The 16,947-nt window shown below is 36.8% G+C and overlaps 1 protein-coding gene across 11 annotated transcripts in view; it reads left to right on the top strand.

Moving 5' to 3' along the window:
- Positions 1-16,947, top strand: part of RBMS3 (RNA binding motif single stranded interacting protein 3) — a 648,742-nt gene that overhangs the window by 557,252 nt on the left and 74,543 nt on the right. For 3 of the 11 annotated variants that reach the window (XM_033132634.1, XM_033132632.1, XM_033132633.1), the window contains exon 11: positions 6,518-6,589. The exons of the other annotated variants lie outside the window; for them this stretch is intronic. In XM_033132634.1, coding sequence (XP_032988525.1) covers positions 6,518-6,589 — 72 coding nt within the window. The remainder of the gene's footprint in view (positions 1-6,517; positions 6,590-16,947) is intronic. 11 annotated transcript variants of the gene reach the window in all.

Genomic DNA, 16,947 nt, shown 5'->3' with positions numbered 1-16,947 from the left:
GGAGTAATGGATGAATCAATCATGAATGGAAATTTTAAAATTTTGCTGCATTCTAAAAATGTCATTATGCAAAGTCTCTGTATAAAGTCATTTTCTATCTGCCGAAATATTTTTGGAGGTAACGTTCATCTTTCAAGTAGTGTTTCTCAAACCTTGGAGAGACCATTTCCTGATGTCTAAGATCCCTGCCTCCCTAAGCACAGAGTGTCAAGAATAAGTAGTGAATTTGGAATCTTTGAAACCCAAATGTGTGCCTAGGACCTGTCTTTTGGCATGCAGTTTTCTGTTACTTTACAACAGACATTTAAAAGGAAAGCATAGCTCAAGGAATAACTTATTACTGTTTTAGAACTTCAGGCACAACATTCTGAACACCAAGCTGTAACAGCTGCTAAAAGATAAAGTTCTGATTGTACATGCCCTCCAATGTGTACTTAGATTGTACTTAGAATTTCTTCATCGCCACATCATCAGTAAACCAGAATATGCCAGTTTCTCTGTGAAGATGTTGACATTACATCATGGAAGCCATTTAGCATAATATAATTAAATAGAAACACAATATTAAGTATCCAATTTATGAAAGCTTATTTTCTATGGATTATCTCTAAAGAAAGCAAGTATGCAGCTAAAATAAAATCCATGTCAAACTATCTAGAAACTAGAAATACAGCAATCATTTATTTTATTAATGTTGCCAGGACATCAGAGACTACTAAGAAATCACTGAAGGATTGACAATAAGGGTACAGAGATACTATTTGTTCATATTGGAAGAAAATGTCCATTCATATCTACAACTTTAACTGTTATGTGAAATATGTGGGTATTCATTAAACAAGTAGTCATGAATGGGTTCAAATATTGAGAGTATTTCTCACTATCAAAAAATATTATTCTCTACCTCTTGCATCTCAGAATATCATTGGGACACTTTATTTGGCTTTAAAGATTAATCTCTGGTAGGTTAGCCTGCAAAAGCCTAGTTATTTCTCCATAAATGTTATGTCTACAGTTCAGGATCATGGTTAATGGCACTGATTAGCTTGGGTTTTGTTGGGCAACCAATTAGGGTGTACCACAGTTGAAAAAGGAGATTGTCTACATCTATATCTATATCTATATATCTATAGTTATGTCTAGCTATAAAATCAAGTATAGTTTAAAATATTCATATTATTTTGGTGTCAGTAACAAATGTAAGAAATTATATAGTTTAGATTATTTTTCAAAATACTAACACAAATACCAGTAAAGTGTCTTCAAATTTTTCTATTGGTTAAGAGGACTCTTTACCAAAGGTAGGACTTCAATTTACATTTACTCTCTGTTTTAATACAATTTGTGTCCCTCTTGATCAGACTCCCTGTCAGAAAATAAATGCTTATAATAATTTTCAGTCCTGAGTAACACTTGAAGTAAGTGTAAAGCGTAGAAATAGTAAAGCGGTAGGAGTTATTCATTATATCAGAGAGTAGAGGAATTAGGACAGGCTTCACAACTCCTGAACTTGGTTTTGAAAAATAAAGGAATTTTTCAGTCTGACAAGTGTTCGATGTCAGGCAGGAAGGGTGTGCTTAGCAAAGCAAATAGTACTTGGTTATAGCCAAGGCTTAGGTCTGCCATTATGTATTACATCTAATGAGCATCTGAGGGAGGGCAAGGTATTTCCATAGGCTACCAGGTGTCTCTAACACTGAAGCATAAGCATGGCATTTGTGTGCCCTTCAATAGTTATGCCACAGAAGATGTCACATAATCGTGAATTAGGGCTAGTGTTCCCCCATCCAATTCAACATGGCATCTTCTCCTAAATTCAACATGGCATCTTCCACCCATATAAAGCTTTCTCACGAACCCCAACATGCCCCTTAGCAAGCCTGCAACTCTGAGTGGTGTGATATGCACACCTGTTTTTGATGTCACCTGGATATCATAAAGTAACCATTACAGCCTCTGCATTGGGCCAACTAGGGTCCAGATCTCTGAGCATCACAACTGGAAGTGGGATCCCTACACTCCTCAGAACCCCAAGAATTCTTAGTGTCTCAACACATGACTATCATGATATGCTTCATTGTTTTGTTTTATTTTGTTTTGCTTTGTTTTCTGCAATGAAATCACTTGGGGAGACATCTTCCAATAACGTCATCTTAGAATAGGAAATTTTAAAAATGTCCTCCTTAAGAGTAATTTTCAGAAGTAATTTATTAGTCATGCAGGAAAATTAAGTTAATCAGGTTATACTGACATCATAGATAGATAGATAAATGGATAGGGGGGTGGGTGAATGGGTGGATGGATGGGTGGACAGATAGATGAATAGATAGATAATAGATATCCTAGTGTATATGACTAGTTCTTATTTCCCAACAACAGTATAATTTTGTTATTTGAGAACTTATATATAATTAACAATAGGTCTTCCTTTTCATTTTGTTCCTTACACAGAGCAGGTACTAGATATAATACATATGAGCTGATAGGTTACTCTCCATAGGCTCTTTCCTCATTGGCAAATTTTGAGACAGTACAAGCTTCCGGTTTCTGACACAGGTTTCTGAGGAAGTTAAAAGTGTGCATCTTCTTTGAACCTCATTGCCTATCAGTAGGTTTGTTAAACACAATTTAGGAAACAGTCTCGTGTTCAGAATGTAGAATTCTAATTGCTTTTCCATTGCAGACCTGCTAATATGAATTTAAGAAACTGTTTTCACCAAGTATACTTGTTCCCTCATCTCTGCTCTCTTCCACTTTCTGGAAAGTCCAGAAAGGGTTTGGAAGATCTTGTATGCTGATTTTTAAGTTCCAGAAAGTGTTTCCACCTATTCATCATGGGTGATCGATCGTTGTAGGCAAAGGCTATAGATAATGACGATTTTTCTTGTCACTCTCTCCTCCATCCTCCTTTCCTTTCTAAGAAATCTGAAAAATTAGTAGATACGCTGTAATGCTTGTTTCCACTACAGTGAAGGAAAACAGATTGAATAAAAGAATGAGTTTGGAAAAACTGTACAGTGTGATATCTGAACAAATTTATTCTTTAACTTTCTGTGTGACCTAGATTTCTATCAGCAAACTTCTGTTTTTATATATAGATACTCATTTGAATAAAAAAAAGATATATCCACCTCTTTGGACCCAAGGAGAATCAGTAATAAAAATGTCTACCTCACCTGCTCTTATACAGAAGCTGAGGGTACTTAAAATTAAACACACACTCCAAAAGACAGTTAAATTAAGGAAAATGAACAAAAATCATATAGTAGAGGACATAAATTTGTTAAAAATTTAGTCTCTGGGTCGTTTACTACAACAGGGTATTAAAATTTTGTCTTGAATTTTCAGAAGCCGGTTCCCAAAAGATTAAAAAGAATCGGTTATACTGTTTCATTCTCTGATACAAGAAAGCATATCAGATATCCAGGAGAATATTTTTTTCTTTGCTGCTGTTACACTCTAGAAAAAGTTGATAATGATATAATGGTATTTCCCATCTTAATGCCTTAGATAGCAGTTATACTAGTAGAGAGAAACATGTTTCTTATGGTCATTTCCTTTATTAACTCTCAATAAAAACCAATCAAATAGTAACTTTCAATTTTGTGATGAAATGTCTGATGCAGCTAAACATTCTTCAGATATATGTTGCCCATGACCTAGCTTGATAGAAAAACGACACTTTGTAACTCCAATTGGCTAGCATGTAGCTTGTTTGGTCTTTCAAATTTCCTTAGTCTCAGCTGGGATTTTATTAAAATTATACCATCTGATTTAGAGTATCATCCAGATAAAGGCACATTTACCTCCACACTGAAAGGGGCTACAAGATTGTCTGCAATTTGTTCCAGAGTTCTCCTCATGAAATGTCTTTCACAGGAGCCTGAACATATACTCAGTGGAAATCCTGTAGTTCTCTGCTTTTGATTGTTGAGAGGCAAATTTCACCGAAAACACTGATGGTAGGTGTGAGACCACTGGGCCATCATCACTCAGTGACTCAGGAAGTACTTATGATTTTTAGCAGTACTAGAGCCTAACATAGTTGCCAAGATGAGTCAGGTGTAAAATGTCCTCATTAGTAGTAAATTGAACCAATAGAATGGACTTGTTTAGCATGGACTTTGGGAATTTTAAATAGTATCTGCATAAATTGATAATTTGGCTTCTGACGTAGCAAAACCAAACTATTACTTACATCTTACACTGATTACTCAACAAGTTCAGCTGTCTCTGAAAGCTACACTAGAAGAGTGACAGCAAAACCATACCTGCAAAGAGAAAACTTTTTAATACCTTCCCACTGACTTTGTCAGGAAGACATGCAAAGAGTTTAGTTGGCACAGCACAGTTTATGTATAATGTTTTTAAAAGTCAGGACAACTTGTCTCTTGTTACATCACTTCATACAAGCATAACTTCGTTGCACAGAATGGAAATTAGGAACAAATTGGGGAAACTGAAAGTAAATTTCAAGGAAGGATTAATCCTTATCCATGTTAAAACAAATATTGTGTTCTTGGTTTTTTAGTTCTCATTTAGCACAGAGGAAATCAGCCTAATTATCAACTTGAGTTCTGAGCAATAATCTTAAAACTTCTATTCAGAAGAGAGACCTTTTATCAAAGAGTTATCCTTAAAAGGATTTTTAATCAATACACATTAGAACCATTTCTGCCTAACAATGGGGTATGTTAAAAATTGATTCTTACTTTCCTGTAAAGCCTTTTATCTCTTCAGTCTGGTATCTCAAGCATTTTCAATCAATACTGAAAAAGTATTATGATGCTAAGCTTGTGTTACATGCTACATGTATAAATCCTTAGATGCTAATGTCACACTCCAAAATTATTTCTCTCTAACTTTCTGAGATGTATGTATGGAATTTCTTTCAAGGAATAGTTTATATTATACATAGCATGGACAGATGCATGGATGGATGGGTTGGTTGATACCACGTACATACTTACATTTCTGTCCACATATGCTGATCTCCACTGTAGATACTATTTAGCCAGAATGCTGACCTATTTCTATAATACAAATATATGTTTGTATGAGGATGTTCAAAGTCTCATTTATATGATTGAAAAATACTGAACACTGTTAAGATCTATGGTATAAATTAGAATGAGGAGAAAGAATGAAAGGTATGAGGGAGATGAAATTTAAAAAAATTGAGGAAGAGGAAGAGAAAGGATATGGAGGATGCTTGGGTCAAATCTGACTCTAGTGGATTTTAGCCTAGGTAGAAGGTAATGTTCTTAAACTGAATTAGTATGTATAAGAGAAGAAATAAATTCGAGATCAGGGACATAGAGTTCCTTTGGGGCACATTGACTTTGTGGAACCAGATAAAGATTTTTAATATGTAGCTTGCTTGAGATACAGTTTCAGCATACAACAGTGGCAGTGATAGATCTGGGAGTCATTCATTCCCTTCGTAGAGAAGAGATGGGATTTCTAGCAATCTGTTTACTTTTCATTAATAATTACCATGCTTGATATATGCAATAGTCCCTAGACTTAGGAATATAAAATAATAACTATATGATAGCAATATATTAAGTATGCTAGTCTTAAGTGCACTAAATCAAGTGCTTGCTTATGCCCCTTGTAAGAAAGATTGTTTAGCAACCTGATTATACTTTTGCTTACACCTATAATTCTAATACTAATTATGTAGTGTATAGTATGCCTTTTTGAATCAACTAAAGTATATGTACCTGATGTTTCTACTTAGAGAACTGAATACAGTGAAGAAATGCAAAATAGAGATAGATACTTTAAATTAGAAGAAAACTTAGAGGCCATTTACTCCAACCCCCATTCAAGTTTTGGAATTGATATAAAGGTTTGAGACATTGCCATATATGTTCATGCAAAATCATTTCATTCCAATTCTACATAATATTCCAGGAAGATACTTTTTTCACTAAATCTCCTTTCCTCTATAACCACCAATCCAGGGAGAGGAAGAGCAACAAAGAGGAAAAGCATAGCAGTAACTCCCTGCTTGGTACAAACTAAGTAAGCAATTAGCTCCTTTGTCAAGCCCATAGGAATGTCCAAAGAGACATCTATTTATTTAGATTTATTTATCTCATTGTTTGTCCCTGTGAATGTGGGAACTCTGTAAACCCGAAACCATGACCACTGGAAGGTTGCTACCACTTGTAGAATAGAACAGACTGTCTCTTCATGTTTTTGGAAAAAAAAAAAAAAAATCTTTTTTTTTAATTCCTTTTGCTTTCTTGACAAGAATATATTATTTCATTCTTTTGTGGATTATCCCATCCTTGGCACTGAGGGCTTTCAACTGTATTTTTCTTTAACGTTATGGTTGATGCTGGTAATAAAAACCACTTTTACTGATCATAAAATTATGAGCTCAGAGGGACTCAATAATTCCAGTGTTCCAAGTGGCCAACTTGAAAAGGCTACATTCGGGGACTGTGAGAACTGTATTATTGAAGAACATCATATTTTCCTGCGGGATTTTTTTCCATGCCTTTAGGATTTTATGCATGCTGTTCCTTGGAGTTTTCATTCCTTCCGATTTGACATTTTAAAGAGCGGAATGTATGACGTAAGTTTCCTAAGAATATCTAAATGTATGTCCATACCTCTAGATAAGTGTGTGCAAACTGGATGGTGGCTCCAAGATTTAACTTTCCTTTATTTCTTTATTCTAAAAATAAGGTTCGGTCTGAAATTGGTGAGAGTCGGCAGACAATCTACAGGGGGGTCTTTTAGTGGAATATTATCTGTAATACAACAGGATTAAATATTTCAAACATAAACCTTTCCTCTGTACCATATAATTACTGACATCTGAACCAGTACCTAAGATGCTGGTCAATGTTTTTCTTTTGTAATTCTAACAAACACAGTAACAACAAAACAAAAGATTCTCTTAATTCTGCACCTGGAACAAACTTCTAATGCAAGAGCCATTCTCTAGAGATTGACTAGGATCTGTTCCCTATATTTATGATTCTGATTGGCTGTGGTTCAGCGAGGCTGCCCTGATAGCAGCAATTACCCTTGCTTATGAAGTTATGTAGACAGCCCCACGTAAATCAGAATGGTCCGATCATTTGATCATGTCTATTTCTATTACACATGGCCGGGCATGTGATGAGAAATGTTCTGGCTGACACAATTTCTTCTTACAACTGTCCTAGAAAATGAAATAAATTGTTACAGTATTGATTTCCTAGCCAAGTCAAAAGTATGCAAGAAGAAAAAGTCTATTTTTACTTATACTCCTATAATCTCTGATAGAGCTTTGTCTCCTTTTCTGTCCATTTACTTTAGGTCTTATACAGATTATATTCATTAGACGATTTATTAAATTTCACAACACTTTTGTTTAAGGTATATCTTTTCTTCTCGATTATGTTAACTTTAATAAATTCCAATGAATATCCATGAGAGAGCACGTACATGTTTCTTTTTATTAAATTTCCTCAAAAATCTTAGTTTTGAACCCATCTGGTTTCTCCTAAAGTAGGTTTTAAATGCTCATATAAGCCTAACCACAGTTGTGATAGAACACTATAAATATAAACGAATCAGAAACATGTGAGTTATAGTCCCATCAAATATATGTGCATTTGGAAATTAATGACATATCTCAGGGGAAGAAAAGATGTTTTAACTTTATTAATCTCAAGGTATTTAAGAATCCTCCAAAGGGAGATTTAAGAGGTTCAAATTATGAATATTGTGTAATTAACTTCTAGAATATTTCCAGTAGAATCAAGAAAATTTCTGTGGTCTGTATCTTGGGAGAAAGACAGCAATGAAAAATTAGGTATTTCTTATCCAGTCACTTTTTTTTTTTTTCCGTAAAACTAAAAATGTGAGATTGCTTTTAAGGCAGTAAACTTATTGGAAAACTGGAGCTGGCGTCATTTATTCATACATTTATTCATTCCTTCAATAAACATTTATTGAATGTCTGCTGTATGCCAGGCACCATTTTAGGCACTTGGAATACAAAACTGATCATAACTGAGGTTCCTTCCCATATGAGACTTACATTCCAAAAGGGAAAATACTAATAAAATAATAAAGAATATGCTGACAAGCCATGTTAAAAATTTGAAGCCAGATTCTTATGAAATTGTCAAGAAGCTATAATTTGTTTTTGGGAACCTCAGCTATTATTTTCAACATCCTTCACCCCCGTGGCCCCCAGCCCACGATGCCCTTTTTTCAAGACACTTAGATCCAAAAGCTCATTCTTTCTCTCTTTTGCTTTTTTATTTAAATAATATTTATAGAGAAGTCACTATGTGCTGGCCACTGTGTGCTGTTCCGTGTTCAGACATACAAAGCACAGTAAACAGGTTCAGTCCCTGCCCTCATGAAACTTACAGTGTATTAGGGAGGAAAGATAAATCAAATGAGTATATTAAGGGATATGAATCTTAATAAATTTTATTAAAGAAAAGATCCATGGGATTCTAGTTGCATATATCAGTGGGCCTTGACTTAAAATAGGTGTGTGTGTGTGTGTGTGTGTGTGTGTGTGTGTGTGTGTGTGTGTGTGTTTGGTAGGAGCCCAGAAAGGGACCATTGAAATAGTAAATAGCCTTCCAGTCCAACTAAATAATGATGCGTGTGCTTCTCTGGAAACCTCTTCTGAAGAATTTGATCTGGTTATTAGCATCTTAGTGTGGATAAGTATGTGTATTTTTCTATTACTACATAATGAAAAGTTGGTTAACCTTGTAGAGAATTCTAGGCATTAGCAATCAGGTGCTTCCGGATTCACAGTTTTCTAGCTCTGGAGTAATGCTCTGCCTATTTAGGTTACATAGAAATCCTTTGTTCTGTCTTCTTATGAGGCTCTTGATAATATTATATATGCTATCACAAAATATAAAACTGAATACTATAGAAAAATGTTTTTTATGGATGAGGGAAGTGAAACTCAAAGAGGTTAATTGCCTTTTCTAATATTGCACAGTTTGGTGGCAGGACTGAGACAGGTATGTTTTAATACAGTTAATACCAATTTTGTTTCATTATATCTAGCTTGATTTTCATTAAATTTTTATATATCAGGTTATATAATTTAACCCGGAGTAAATCAAGTTGACAGATTAATAAAACAATTATAATTAGGTCCTTTTGTACATAGAATACAAAATATTAGTAAATTATCTATGTCCATTAATGCTGATTAGATTAGTACAAGAAGAAAGCAACCCCTTAATCTTTTAGCAACCCCTTCATTATATTTTAAGTGGAAAGGAATTCACATAATTTAGTTAAAAGGTTTGATTTTGACAGGCATATTCAACCAATTAGTATTATAATTTATTTTTGTATCAAAACTATATAACGCAAAATGATATGTCTGAGGTAAGTATACCTTACATTTAATTCACATAATCATTGGAAATGACCCACTAATATTGTAGAGATATTTCAGGTTATCAATTTAATGATATGTTTTGCATTTTAAAACAGGTGGATTAGATAAAGAACATGGTAAATAACTATAAGAAAATTCTGTGAAAGCACGATGCAAAAAAAATGTGATATTTTCTTTAAGCCTGTGTTGATTAGAGCACTGTCTGAAACTATATGCTAAAATCTTTTACCATTTTTCTACACATAGGATAGTTTATCAGTAAAGCATGTAAGTAATTTGAGCGTTATATAATAATTTTGATTTAATTTTATTTTGAAGACCAGAATCTTACTTTTTTCAAGCCCCCCATATTCAGAAAGCTCAAGGAATCCTGAATTAAACCCAAATCGAATACTTTCCTCTAAAGGAATATTTTATCATTTTCCTTATATTAAATAGTATCTATTTTATAAAGCAAAAATACAAATAGTCGTTAAAAAGAAAACCAAAAAACATGATTTTTTTTCGTCTTTTCATATAGGCTCATATTTTTAAATGAAAGGAAAATAATTATTAATAATGATGGACTATTTCCTACTTCATTTTTAAGAGTTTTTCTAATTAAATCTTTAAACTACTTAGGAGGTTTTGCTTAAAATCCTACATTAATGTAATAACACTGAGAACAATTTACAAAACGCAGAAATCCTAATACTACAGAAACAAATTTCGTGTGTCTCATTGACCTTCTTCTGAATCACTAAAGGTAAAAACCAGGCCACTCCTTTTGGGACATAAAATCAATATTGGATTTGCATGGGGTCTCGGAGCCTCTCTTCCAAGAAATCTGAGATACGTAAAATAAACGGTCAGAGAAAGAGTTTCCCAGAGAAGAATAAAGGAGGAATGACATTCCGCGGGGTCGGGGGAGGTATGCAGCTATCAGGACTATAGAACCCCTGATTCAGATCATGCAAACCATCACAGCTACTTCGTACACAGGTGAGTGTAACACCTGCTTAATGCAGTTTGTGGAGTCAGTAATTGCTAGAGTTGCTAATCCTAGGATAATTTTTTTGAACTGTTTTTCTACATTCTCATTATAATTCCCTGTCTCTCAGTAGTTATAATCAAAATATGCAGTTTCTGATGCAATTTTATTTTACTACTTCGGATGCCTCCACGGAGCTGGCTTAGGAAATCCCTCCCAGAATAGATTCCGATACCAGTAACTCTAGGTCCCTGGCAGGCTATGTCTCTCTACGACATGGGGCCCAGGCAGCATAATGCTAGAGTCACTGCTTGAGACAGCTGCAATTGCTCTTTAAGTTCTGTTGATGGTCACATTTTCTGCCACTATATTCACAAACCTTGGTTTCCACATTTTTCACCAAATGATCTCCCTGCTTTTCCCCACCCCCAGGTTCCAAGAAAAAAAGTACGGATTGATTTGGTTAATTTGATATGATTTTAGAGTGTTAGCCTTAGAACTCCTCAGAACTCCTGGTTGACATTATTGACATTTCTAATTTTTTTTTTTTTAATGTATCTATATGAAAAATGTCCCACCACCTCTGGAGATCTGATTCCTAAATTAGGTCATGCATGGTAGTAATAAGAAGGAAGATCCTCACTGACCTGCTGAAAATTAGCCATACAGGTTAAAATCAAACCAGGTCAAAAAAAAAAAAAAAGACTGTCATTCACTTTTGCTGATAAGCTTTTGGTATTTGAAATGAATCAGCGTATCTCTTACTCCTCTGTGTCTGAGGAGACTCATTTATACTTTGGCTTTTGAAAATTTTGTGGTGTGAGCAAATTGACAGATATGATTACTGGTCTTCACAATTTAGGTGTTATAAGAATGCTAAAATAAGCATTGCATTTAGTTGTTTTCAAAAAGCATGGTAAATCAAAAACCGTTCTCTATCCTTTTCTGTATTTCCTTTTCTGAAATTCTTGCACACTACCTCCTTGCATACTACATTCACCCTAAAAATGTCTTTAAAAGATAATTTTACCCATCTGAGTCCACAATATAGCTGTACCAAGTAGTATGGGACAAAATTATGTATTATATAGATAAATTCTTAGAATACAATTTTTTTATTTTTAATTTTGATAATTGATTTCCTGATTCATAATGTCCCCCAATGAATGTTATGTAAAGGAAACCGTGGTTTTGAAAACCACAGAAACTGTTATGAACTAATGAAGTTTTACTATTTTTAATTAAATTTGAATTTTGTGCACTGGGTAAATATAACTTTTTAAAAGTTAAGCCTATCCCAAGACCACTGTATATTAATAGTTATTATGTCTATCCTAAGAAGAAACCATGGAACTGTTAACTAAGTTTTTTGTTTTTTTATATAATTTCACAAAATGCCTACCATAGTCAGAATAGGTAGTTACATGGAATGTGTGGGTTATCTGTGTTTGCTATTTCATTGCCATACAAACACTAAAAGCTTTCAATCAAATGGTTATTTCTGGCATGCAGGCAAAATTCTTAGGAGAAATGACACAATAAAATATTACCACTTAATTAACAAGCGGGTTGACAGTTGACATTAATGAAACAGCTAAGGAGAGCAGAGGTTCTCCCCATACTTGAGTTACAATTGACAACAGAAATGAACACATCTGTAATTACTGTCAACTCTTCTTCAGAGAGAGCTACTCATCCCTTCCTGATAACTAAGATAACTATTAAGTTGTTCTTAGGCACAATCTAACGTGTGTGCAATCTACAATCGTCTCTCATTTTTAGAGCATCTCCTTCTCATGTTCTATTCTTCAACCTCATGCTCAGTGATCTCAGGCTGTTTCTTGGGGGTCCACAGTGCCCGCTACAGCAAAGATAATGCCTTCACTTATAGGGGAGACACAAGTCATGGACCTCACCATGGCTCCAGGAGTTGAGTTAGCAATCAGCAGGCTGAAATTTTAAACTAACTGAAAACAGATATTGACATTGTATTGCCAATTTCTTCTATGGAAAACTTTAATGTCCTCAATCACTTTGTCTACATTACATTTTTGAATATTTGTTTTGTCTCATTAAAGTTATTTAACTACTTAACTCAGAGTTCTTTCAGGGAAAGACATAATAGGCCCAAAGTAAGTATTAGTGAATAAATGAATGAATTAATGAATGAATGTTCTTGATCCTAACCTCTAAATATCAACAAAACATCTTTTAAAAAGTTATTAAGGCTCTTACATTGCAGATAGTTGGCATAAATACTATAAGCAGCCCCATCGATATTAGAAAGTGATGTATTAATAATTCTTATTACTAAAAGTTTTGCTTTGTCAATTTCAAGCAAGCCAAGATAAGACTTCTTTAAAAGCAGAATAAGTTTGTTCCTACAATATATTCTAATATCAGGGTATAATTCCACCACATAACAATTTATTTAATTATCTATTCATTAAAAAAAAAATATATGTTATATATTCTTTTCACCGTATTTCAAACAGTTGGATGAATTGGTGATGTAAACATTTCCTCGTGGGAACTTTATACAATCAAAAGAAAAGAAATGATTGATGGATGCATACTCCAGCTAATTGAAGTGGTTCTGAGTCAACCAGATGTTTTCAGCTGAATCATGCTCACAGATGCTATTCCTTCATTATTCCTTAATCTAAGGATTACCCCGACTGGCTAGCTTGGTGACATTTGAGTGTTTCAAATAAGCTTGCCTCTCTTTTGTTACATACTTTGTAAAGAGCTCTTGTCTAAAGCTGGCCTATCTCCTGCCCTGGAAATGTTTTCAAGGAAGTTAACAGGGCTGTTTGTTTTTCCTGCTCTTGGATGTGGTCTTTGGTGAGGTCAGAAGAATGGAACAAGAGCTGCCACAGATGACACTGGAGCTATTTCCACAGCTGGCTGCAGAGAGTGGGCAGTCCCTTACAGATGAGTTAGCATGTGGAGGTAGATGATATAAAACATCTGTCACAACGGGAATAAGCAAAAACAATGTCCCTTTGAAGATTGCCTCTTAATGATGAGGTGGGGGTTCTGTCTCCATAATGGGAATGAAGGATGTAGTTGTTGGCAGGCAGATGGCTTCAAGCTTGCTCTTGCATGAAATAAAGCAAAAGTATATGTTGAAAACCTCTGACGCTAGTCAAAATCGCCTGATTTTGCTGAACATTCATTTCCCCGCCTATCGCACATATAATCTATGAGAAAGTGAAGGAGGGCTAAAAGAAAAAGGTGGGAGGAAAACTAAGAGAAAAAACTGATTCTGAATATTTTTCTCTTGAATAACTTTCATACAATAGCATAATTTCAGCTGATGGATGAAAAGTCAGAAAGAACATTTTTTGCAATGTTTAATGTATTTGTAGCCCCATGTTATTTTTTGTAGAAGTTTAAAATAGTAATATAAAAAGGGTATATACCATCAAGGCCACACAATGATAAACACTTCAAATTTTGAACACCAGTTAGTAGACAAAGTTGTATTTGTTTCCCTTCAAGGAGAAGTAGTAAATAATAAAACTATCTTAGTGAACTATTTTAATACAGTGATATTAGTTTAGTTTCTCACCCCATCTACCTTCAAAAATAAATTCAATCAGTGAAATTAGCATTTATTTTTATTTCATAGTTGCTATGGAAAATCTTACAATAGATTAATCTGATAGCAAATAAAATGCTGAATATTAGCCGACAATAAATTTTTAGATCTCCTGTTACATGACCAAAAGGGGTGCTACTGCCACTGCTAACCCCCAAATCTCTTTGCTGCAAAACATGGAATCATGCTACTTCTGCCACCACCTGGCCAGCAAAAAGGATGCCACATGTCCTGTCCACTTCTCATTCTAAACTTTCTTCCAAATCTAAGTCCTTTGCAGGTGCTTCTGATTAGCGGAAGTCATGGATCTCTAACAGCAAGGGAGTCTAGGAAATGTGGGGCCTTTTCAATTCTATGTTGAAAAGGCAGGATTCACTTTGTGGGAAACTAATAACATGTGGAGAGTATTAAAAAAATAAATGCCTTCAGCCAAGACTGACAGAGGTACACCACAGGAAGTAATTGGATTAATCTTAATGAGAGATAGTATTCAACCTACCTAGTAGCACTTGAAAGGAAGAGAGAGAGGGTTTGGGGACATTTATGAAATAGCACTGACAAGACTTGACTATGGATTTGTTATAAATGGTGAGAAAGAAGGAGGCGGCAAGGATGACCTGGAATTTTCCGTATTATTCCAAGAATCAAACAGAACAGAAAGAATACACGATGAGGATAGAAAGAGAAAGAAAATATTCAGAATGGGACATGCCTGAGATTCCAGATTCAGTGAGTAACTGGAAATTGTGGTCAGAAGTTAAGACAAAAGACCAAGATAAAAAAGAACTTTCAAAAACTTTAATTTTTAAACTAACTTTGGCACTTTTCATTAATTCCATCAGAGCCTAACAAGTAGTGCTATTTTGGAATTTGTTTCCGACACCTTTCTAACACCTTATATTTATGTTATGCATGTAGATGCTGACTGAGGATTGTACAAAACATATGGCGCATCTTCTAATCCTGGGCTGTAATAGACACTTCAGACTCATTGATGAAGCAGAATATTTGGAAAGAATGGAAGGTTGCCATGAAAATGTCTCATAGGAAACAAAATTTTTTTTGTAAAGGAGATTTTATAGATAAAGCAGAAATCCTATGGAGACTTTTGAGGAACTCAACTCAGTCTCAGTGGCCATTTGGGGTTATAACAGGTTTGTGGAAGGTACATTCATGTTACTAAGATTATTTGAAGCTGCTTGGCACTCAAGTAGGAACTGAAAAATAAATTAACAAAATCATGAAGAAACAAACCAAGAATCTCTCTAGAAGCAATGCAATAGAAGATGTATCCAAACAGAGCCATGGCAGACATTTAAAAAAAAAAAATAGAGCAAATGTTCTCAGACTTGACCATGAGTGACCCATTGTCGTGCGGGGCATCCGGCGGGGTCTGCAGGGTCTCTGGTCCCACTCCCCACACAAGAACGCAGGATATGGCGAGGCCAAAAAGGAACACCCACGGAGCCATAGGTAGGGGAGTCACACCACTATACTCTCACTGGCGGCTGGGTTGGAGACACAGGAACCAGGAGCAACACAATTCTCAACCCTCACTGCGCCGCTTGCAGGCTCAGCCACCATCTTCTTGCTAGCCCCCTTTTTCTGCTAGCCTAGCCACGGCAGTTATATTCATGGCTAATGGCTCACTGGTTACAGCTGACGGCCAACTAGCCACAGCTGCTGGCCATTTGATCACAGTCGATGGCCATTTACTACCTGAGCCAGCACCTTTCTATGTGAGGCCGAGAGCCTGGAAACTGCTTTTTGGGGCTCTGTCCCCACACTCCACCCCTACAGGGTCTCGCCTCACAATCTACGCGACAAGCGTCTTCCGCAAGGGGCCCTGTGCAAGGAGCCTGGAGGTGAATGCTATTTCCTGGACACAGCCAAGCTCTCTGGTCACAGCCAGGGTTTCTCAGGGCACCACGAGTACTTCTGGGCACAGCCAGACTTCCTGGACTTCTTAGGGTACCACTAGTCTCCCCGGGCACAGCCAGGGTTTCTCAGGGCACCACCAGTACTTCTGGGCACAGCCAGACTTCCTGGACTTCTTAGGGTACCACTAGTCTCCCCAGGCACACGAGGGCCTCTCAGGGCACTGCCACTCTCTCTGGACACAGCCAGACTTCCTGGACACAGCCAGGGCTCTCAGGGCACTGCCACTCTCTCTGGGCTCAGCCAGACTTCCTGGACACAGCCAGGGCTCTCAGGGCACTGCCACTCTCTCTGGGCACAGCCAGACTTCCTGGGCTCAGCCAGGGCTCCCAGGGCACTGCCACTCTCTCTGGACACAGCCAGACTTCCTGGACTCAGCCAGGGCTCTCAGGGCACTGCCACTCTCTCTGGGCCTCTCAGGGTACCGTGCTGGAACAATAGCGACTCACAGTCAAGGTGCTTACATATTCTCGATGGTGGCCGGTCAAGACACAAAAGCAAACATCCGCCAGTTCCACTACATGGTGGGATGTTCCCAAACAGTCAAGCTGTCCATTAAATTAGGGATGGAAGGCAATTCCCCATAGTCCATAGTCATTCGCCAGGGCTGTCCTGGGGGTGAGGGATGACCTTGACCTCACCCTCAGCTCCCATGGAGGACTCAGCAAGCGTTTCCTCCTGGGACTACAAGTCCTGCATCCGGGCTGCCTCAGCAAGCACTTCCCAGCCCACCGGGCTGCAAGGACCCTCGCTTTCTCCGTCCTCTGCTGGTTGGGGAACCATCCATGTCTTCCCACCCCTCCATGGGGTCCAGCTCTCAGGCAGCTGCTCCTCCTGGTCTTCCTGAGACTGAGTGTTCATACGCACAAACCGCTCCACCGCCCTTCGGAGAGCTTTGGCCTGCACCGTACCCTGCTCGCTGCGCCGTGTGTCGTGCTGGGCATCCGGCGGGGTCTGCAGGGTCTCTGATCCCAATCCCCACATAAGAACGCAGGATATGGCTAGGCCAAAAAGGAACACCCACGGAGCCATAGGTAGGGGAGT

Source organism: Rhinolophus ferrumequinum, chromosome 17 (genome assembly GCF_004115265.2).
Source record: "Rhinolophus ferrumequinum isolate MPI-CBG mRhiFer1 chromosome 17, mRhiFer1_v1.p, whole genome shotgun sequence".
Classification (NCBI taxonomy): domain Eukaryota; kingdom Metazoa; phylum Chordata; class Mammalia; order Chiroptera; family Rhinolophidae; genus Rhinolophus; species Rhinolophus ferrumequinum.
This window is presented reverse-complemented; position numbering and strand designations above follow the sequence as displayed.